Consider the following 8,237-nt stretch of genomic DNA (forward strand, 5'->3'; position numbering starts at 1 on the left):
GGTTTTGGGTTTGGGTTTGGGGAGAGAGAGAGAGATGTGACGAGACTTGTTTTGAACCCTTAGTTTATCAGGTAACAGATCAATCAAATTATGCAAATTTTCAATTTATGTGATCAAGGTTTTAACAATTTGAATACCACAAACTAGCAAGTCAACATATAACATAATGTAATAAATATTAAGTAACAAGTACAACAATATGGTGACGAAGTAGAAAACTGATAGAAAACCTTCAAATGAAAAACCACTACAAAGTACCCTTACTCCAACAAAGATACTCATTAATGGAATTAAAGTTTACAATCTAAGACAAACCCTTGGCTCTAGAGTTTAGACTCAACTCAAGAGGTAAACTTACTGACGTTACCCCTTAATCAGGTTTAGATCTAATTTGAACTCTTCTATTATGTACGCTTTCATGAATTGTGTTTCTGCTCAAGATCAACCCAACTAATAATGCCCATCTTAAAGATTTAACCTCCGCAACAATGTATTGGAAATGGGCTCTGTGGCATTAGCTTTCTTGATCGCCATACAAAAACATTGAATTAAGATTGATCTTCTAAACTCACGGATTGGTGAAATCTAAGTTTATATTTTCTTTCTTTGATGTGCATGGCAAAGTTTTCTAAACCTATCTTGAAGTTGTCCAATAATAAGCCCTTTTATTTTTTTGGCATGTAGAGCACAAAAATCAAGGCAACAACTGACTTATTAAAACACATAAGAATACTATTTTTACAATTCTCGAGCAGCGATTGAAAGACTGTTAAAGTGTTTAATCAATTGAACAAGTATCATGGAATGAGTCAATAAACTTGAAATGTATTACGAAGAAAATGTCATGAAATTAGCCACCACTAAAAAACCTAACAGAAGGTACTCGTAGTTCTAATGTGGTAAAAATGGGTGTCAAAGACAATGATATTAACCTCATAATTCCAAGACAGGTGACTTTTGGGCCATATAGGACTAAAATCTGTGCACAAACTTGCGGATTCCATTTAACTTTGAATAGGAGAGAAACATATTATATTAATTAGTTGGGTAGTTCATAGTTGACCTGATATTAAATAGCAAATTAGTCAGAGTTGGAGGAGCAACTTTACAACATATACATCTTGTTACAACCAACTAGTTTGTTTAATCACGTAACAGAAATCAAAAACGAAAAGCAACTCAATTTCTCTTAACCAAAATTTGAGAATACTTCACATCCTCGAAGTCGAAGACAAGTCGCAATCTGTCCTAGTATATATTGCTCGCATAATGTAGGAGAAAAAGGGAACCAAAATCAGAGTATATTCACCATGTGTGAGAAAAACACCAAAATGAAGACAACCATGAAAGCAATAGTTGCCTGTCAAGTTTTGTACTCCACAGCATCAGTCTTCAATTATATCATCCCTTGTTGAAAAATCTGTCTCCCAAGACTTGTATTATTGAACCTCAACGGAGTACGTTTTTTATACGATCGAGAACAAAACACGCAACATTAATTCACAACCTAAATGCTCAATGAAAAAGAGGGAAAGATGTTTTTTTTTTATGTGTTGTTCTTTACAACACCACAAAGTTAATTAATTTTCACAACCTTTAGTAATAGGCTGAATTGGGCCCACTAGTGGGTATACTCTCCTTTGAGTTCGGTTTGACGCAACATTTCTAGCATCTCCCATATTTGTACATAGTGGGCACAAGACAACTAAACATCTTTCATATCAATTTCCAACATTATCCATACCACGCACTGGATTTACAATACTCTTTCCTAGCCCTCATATGCTTTTTCCATTTAAGGTTTAACACATGAACCATATCATGGCTATATCTGGTAGCCTAGAAAATGTACATGAGACTCAAAATTTCTGAAACTGAATTTTCACCAGCTAACTAGGCCTACTTATAAAAATAGCTTTTATAGTTCGCTTTCTAATTCTAGAAGAAAAAAAAAAGGTTCAAATTACAAATTATATTCTAACTTTAACCTGTTTTGAACTCTATATTTTAAGTCTTATCTTTCTTTTATTTCAGACCTTCAGTTTTAATATGTTTTCAATATATTCATTTTTGTCTAGTTCCATCCTATCTTGCCATCAATTATTTATTTATTTATTTTTAATACTTTCCAAAATAATGTTGTTTTGGTGGACTTAACTAAAAGAACTACATGGTAAAAAAATAAAAGTTAAAAGGCTGAAATGAAAAAAAGAAAAAACTCAGTATTCTGAGCAACTAAATGAGGTTTGTAAAATAACTAGCTTAGGAAACATGCAACTATGCTAGAAATTAAAATTTCACCCGAATCTTAATCACATGCTCTTGTTCTTATATTTGCCACTAAAAATTATTGAACCTAAACAAAAATGGTGCCCCAACTGAAAATTCAGAATTGGACTGACTCCAAGACCATTGCCATATGATCCATAACCCTTCTTCAGTGGAGGATTTTGATAACCAATTGAGGAAGGAGATTGTGAAGGCTTTATTGTTGATACCAGTGAACTTTTCTGCCAATACTGCTTATGATGATGACCTTTTTGTAACACTGGCACTGGCTCAACATTTGCTGTAGTTCCAGTTGAGCTGCTTCGCAAAAAATGTGGCAATAAACATAAAGCATGCTTGCATACAGTTGTAAAATTCATACTGAAACACAGCTTTTTGAATCTCCATGAACCTTGCTTCTCATTTGCTTCTTTATGACTAGTACTAATCTTGGTTTCTTCTGAATTATCCTTGTTCAGGCTTTCAATACTAGTTGCATGATCATCATGAAGAACAGGCAGTGGTGGTACTGGGACAGAATGATACATTTGTTTATTCGAGAAATTCTTTTCTTTGATTTTAATAGGAAGAAGCTTTCCATCGACGAAAAGCTCATCAGCTGATGATGGTTCTTGATGGAAGTTTTCAGAAATGCAAAAATTGAAATCAATGCTAGAACTCAATCCTGATGAGTCTAATGGAAGAGAAAGTTGTTGCTGTATGGGCATGACATCTGATAGGAAAGGATCATGGGAAAATGAAATTCTAGGACTAGTATCCATGCTGGGATTTTCAGGAGAAGAGCTCAATGGCCAGAGGTAAAAGTTGTCAGCGTGATTTTATGGTCATAAAGAGAAAGTATATCCAAACCTAACAAGCAAGGAGTTGACTTGAAGTCTTAGTATTCATAGGAATTGCATGGAAGTTTGAATTACGGGAAAAGCAAGCAACTGTTAAACGAAAGCGGAACGCAAGTTGATAAATTCAAAGGCTTGTGAACCTTTTTGTTTTTGACCGGTCCTTATTGTACATCACTTCACTTCCATTGTACAGAACAGTTCTGAATTGTATCACGATAGACCAAGTCTTCTATTGTTGCCAAAAAAGTTGCATGACACATTGCTTATGGTGTGGGGCATGAGGGATTGTAATGGTGGTCCCTTTCGTTTCTGCTGACAATTCCATTTATACGAAAATAATTTTTTTCTATTAATATTATTTTTATAACTTTTATCATGTTGTAAAATATTGGATGCTCAAAATATCAAATTTGATTGTGAAAATAATTTTTGCTTGAGAAAAATCCAAAACAAATAATTGGAATGAAAGAAACCAACCCAATAGAAAAATAGACACAAACTAATGTGGTTTGGCAATAGCCTATATTCACAGTAATCATGGATGAATTTACTATATTAAAAAGAGATTATAAAGTATTTACACACTCATATTATCTCAAGCTACCTCCAAATATGCTAGTATTTGGGTTGATTTGCACTTTCTCTTTGAATGAGCTCTAATTTGGTTTTGGCACTTAAACACACATTTATGGCCTGAGAGAAGTTTCACCAAGGTGGAGAGGAATTTGATTATGTTTTGTGTAGTCTACAAATTTTGCCAAGGTGGAGAATTGTTTTAGAGTTTGACTCAATTTGTGATTGTTACATTTTGTTTTAAGTTGAAATTTCAAATTTGATTTGGTTTGGGTTTTTTTGATGTGAAAGAAAAGTGTACGTATTACTTGAATCCTTGTCCACTAAGAAAATGTATTCTTTGTCCACTACTATAAAGAGCATTCATTGTCTACCAGGAAAGGTATTCATTGCCTACCAAAGAATAGGTATTGTAGTATTATAAATAGACTATACCACGAAGGATTTGGTGGTTTCGGCTCAAAAGTCCTCCCACTTGAGGAGAGTCTTTGGATTAGTAGTTTGAGAGAGCCCTAAGAGATTTTCCCCCCTTTGCTCTTTGTATTTGTGAAAAAGCACTATTTGTGTGTAATAGGGCTTTGGGTTATGTGAGAATTTCTTTACACCATCTTTGTTATTTGTGAGTGTTTCTTTGAGTGTGTAAAAACTTTGTAATCTATCTTTGATATAGTAAATTAATCACTTATTATCCATGGATGTAGGCTATTGCGCTGAATCATGTAAATCTTGACGTGTTTGTGTCTTTTTTTTTTGGTTAGTTTCTTTCGTTCCTATTATTTTTTTATATCTTTTTTAAGCCCAAAATTATTTTCACAATCTATCTTAGTATTTTGAGCTATCACTATTACTCTGTGATCCATTATCATACTGCAGGATCCTATCTTTTTCTTCTTTCAAATAACACCATTTTTAAATTTTTACCATTTTTTCCCCCATTAATCATAGTCATCTCCCCAAGATTAATTGTATGCATATCACTTACAAACTGTGCTAGCCTACAATGGAGAATGCAAATATTGAGATGTTATGCTTTTTCAACTGCAAGATAATCTTTTAGCGAACTAGTTGCCAACATCAGATGTGTTTATTATTGGTTTGAAGCATTAGTCCAACTAATTATTGATTCATCCCATTAACATTTTTTTTTGGGGGATGAAATCATCCATAAATATGGTACTAGAAGGACTAGCATGTTTTAATCTTCCAATGCAGATAACAGAATGCGAGGGATAGAACTAGCTAGGAGGTTTTTGTGTCCATAACAAAGGAAGAGAGGATTAAGAAAAAGAAAGTCGTGCCCTCACCATGTACACGAGAATATGTGTGTGTACCTAAAACAACTATTATGCCCCCTGATTTTTCAAGAGTAATTGAAGCCTAACAAAAACTGGTAAGAAAATGAGCACATATATAGGATGACAGCTGGAATTAAGTAAGCTGAAGTAAGGATTTTAATTTTAAAGATATAAATGCAACATAAGATGGTGCAACCATGAAGCAAGGGGGACCTGTTGTCCTAGAGCAGGTCATGATTATTAAGTCTTTCCCAACGACCCATCCTTCCATGTGTATGTCTACACTCTATAATCTCTGTGTGTATATTTCCCAAAAAAAAAATTGTTGGAAAAAGATTACATTGGAGACTCCACATGATCCAAAAGCTTAATAAAGTTCGGAAAAAATGGAGTAATTTATATAAGATATAAGAACCCCACGTAGGTTAAAAGTTTAAGCTAATGAGTTTGGATCTAATCATATTTAATCACTAATTTTTGTCGGTTATTATTTAATACGAAACTTCACTTACATATATATACCCAATAAAAAGAAATCAATTTTAAAATCTTGGTTTGATGATAAAAAGTAATTATTATATAACAGAAGTCATAAAGTCAAATTTTATCATATTTACAAAAAAAAAGAAAAAAACTTGAAATTAGATTACTTCTATCTTTTTCATAACCTGAAAATTGAATCAATACCAAAGAATCTAGTAAATGAATTTAGTTATTTACAAAGAATTCATTACATCTACCCTATTGTTTAGTAAATGAATTTAGTTATTTCCAAAGAGGTTTTCCAACCTAAATGTAAAATTTAGTTTACCAGTAGAATTTTGGGATCTTCTTTGAAATATTTGTGGGTCTAGATGATGCAGAAACAAACATAAAAGTCCTTTCTTTTTTCTGAATAACAAACATAGAAGTCAGTGACTTTTTTATGGGCTAAAGTATCTGGATACTACAAAAGGTGAAATTATTTCGCAACATGTGGGATAGGGTGAAGCGGAAATAACAAATTCTAGTTTAGACAATAATAATACACTGCTTAAAACGGCAAATCAGTCCGATCAAAAAAAAAACAAAACAAAACAGCAAATCAGTCAGGAAAAAGTTCCTTATCTTTAATACATTGATCAGTTTTCAAACAAGTACAACAGAGATGAAAAAGCAATTCATAAGCTCTCCCAATCAATAATTCAAAGAAAATTTCAAACTTCACTCACATACATCAACAACCATCAACCAACTACCTAATCTATTTAGCAAAAAAAAAAGTAATAAACCAACCTACTCTTAGTCTCTTTACTCTTTCTGTAAAAGAGTAAGAGATAAGAGAACTAAAATCAAACTATGTGCACCATGTGTGAGCAAAAAGACCAAAAGCATATAAAGAAGAACAACATGGGACAGCCATGAAAGCAACGGTTACCTGTCATCTTGTGTCCAAAGCATGTGCCTTTGAATTATGCCATTCCTTGTCCCTTCCTTCAAGCACCTCTTTATCTCTTTGTTTTCTTGATACAAACAAACCCTTTACTCTTCCACTTTCCAAACATATTATAACTTCTTAATCACATGGAATATCAAGAAACATCTAGTAAAAAAAAGACTCAATCCACAATAATTGCAAATTAGACATGAATTATTATCTCATTACAGCAAAAGTCAATCACTTTTTCTTATTCTTATCTTTGCCACTCGAGAACATTGATCCTAATCCAAATAGATTCGCTGAATGAACATTTAAAACAGGACTAATCGGAACACCATTTCCATAAGATCCATGACTACCTTTCTTCAATGGAGGCTTTAAGTAACTAGATGAAGCTGAAGATTGTGATGCTTTCATTGATGAATGTTTGTGAGAACTCTGCTTAGAATTTGAACCATCATTGGATAATGGGGCTCGCTTAGCATTTGGTACAGACCCGGTTGAATTGCTCCTTGATAAAAGTGGTGGCAAAGGGCATAAGCTCCTTCCATATCCACTACCAGAGCTGCTACTTCGCTTGAACCGCCAAAAGGACTTAGAACTTTGCTTCCCATCGGCTTCATTACTCGATCCCTTGCTTTCTTTGGAGCTCTCTTTGGAGCTCTCTTGCTTTGTAGTACTAGTATCACTCGTACTACGTGGCGGTGGCAACGGTGGATGAGACACATACTGATCTATTTGCTTTGTGCGAGTGACCTTTTTCTTGATTTCGGCAGGAACAATTTTCCCATCAGAGAAAAGCTCATCTGCAGACGAAGATTCTTGCTCGAAACTCTCACGAACACAGAAGTCAAAATCTATACCAGAACTCAAACCAGTTGAGTTTGATCGGAGAGGGTGTTGTTCAACAGGTATTATATTATCTGATTGGCAAAAATCATGAGAAAATGAAATTCTAGGACTAGTACCCATGTTAGAACTTTCAGAGTAGAGGTCAACAGCCATTTCTGAAAACCTTGGAAGAAAGCAAAAACAATGACTGAGACCCAATAGTCTGAATTGCAAAAAACTGTCACATAAACACACGGTTGTACTTTGGAGTGAAATCACAAAAAGTTAATGAAAACTTTGACGTTTTATCTGCAACAAAAGAAGCATTAAAAAGATTCAAACCTAACAAAGCTCACAATTAAAAGTCTCAGCAGTCACAAAAGAACACCATAATGAACTTTGAATTCTAGAGAACGATTGACATCATGGAACATTAATTCCAATTTATAAGGCTGGAAAAAACTTGAAAATCTCGGAAACCTATGGTCCTAGCCTAGGAAGAAAAAAATATACATGTATATGAGATTAAAGTGTGTAATCGAGTTGGTGATTGAGACTGATAAACTAACAAAGAGAATCTGATATAGGCAGGAGACACAAAGACTTAGCCTTGTGTGTTTGAGGGAGTGGGAGAGTTTAAAGCAACAAAAGCCGGCCTCATTTGAGGTTCGTAGTTAAAACTGCCAAGTTTTTCTGCTGCTTCTGTTGAAACTTGGAAGAGGTTGGCTTGCTGCTGACGTGGACGGAGACTATTTGACAATGACAAACGTGATCAAAATGATTTTTTTCATCTTTCTTTTTTTACTCTCTTAAAAGTTATAAGAGAGAGAGAGAGAGAGAGAGAGAGAGAGAGAGTTTCCTTTCTCTTATGGCTAATTATTGAAACGAAAATATCACATAAACAAGTTGGGAAGTATGCCTGTTGTTTTGATAAGAATTATAAACATTTCTTTAGATGTTGATTATCTTTACATTTGATAAGAAAAAAAA

At 33.8% G+C, this 8,237-nt stretch overlaps 2 protein-coding genes across 2 annotated transcripts; both read right to left on the reverse strand.

Annotated features, from left to right (window-relative positions):
* Window positions 1–2,283: 2,283 nt before the first annotated feature.
* On the reverse strand, window positions 2,284–4,068 carry LOC115970296. Its single transcript, XM_031089950.1, has 2 exons — window positions 4,010–4,068; window positions 2,284–3,072 (listed from the first exon to the last, which is right to left on the reverse strand). The coding sequence occupies exons 1-2, from the start codon at window positions 4,066–4,068 to the stop codon at window positions 2,313–2,315; spliced, it is 819 nt and encodes a 272-aa protein (XP_030945810.1). The 3' UTR covers window positions 2,284–2,312.
* Window positions 4,069–6,579: 2,511 nt separating this feature from the next.
* On the reverse strand, window positions 6,580–7,990 carry LOC115971739. Its single transcript, XM_031091764.1, has one exon. It carries the CDS (start codon window positions 7,419–7,421, stop codon window positions 6,654–6,656), a length of 768 nt encoding a protein of 255 aa, XP_030947624.1. The 5' UTR covers window positions 7,422–7,990; the 3' UTR covers window positions 6,580–6,653.
* Window positions 7,991–8,237: the final 247 nt, after the last annotated feature.

Source organism: Quercus lobata, chromosome 12 (genome assembly GCF_001633185.2).
Source record: "Quercus lobata isolate SW786 chromosome 12, ValleyOak3.0 Primary Assembly, whole genome shotgun sequence".
NCBI classification, from domain to species: Eukaryota; Viridiplantae; Streptophyta; class Magnoliopsida; order Fagales; family Fagaceae; genus Quercus; species Quercus lobata.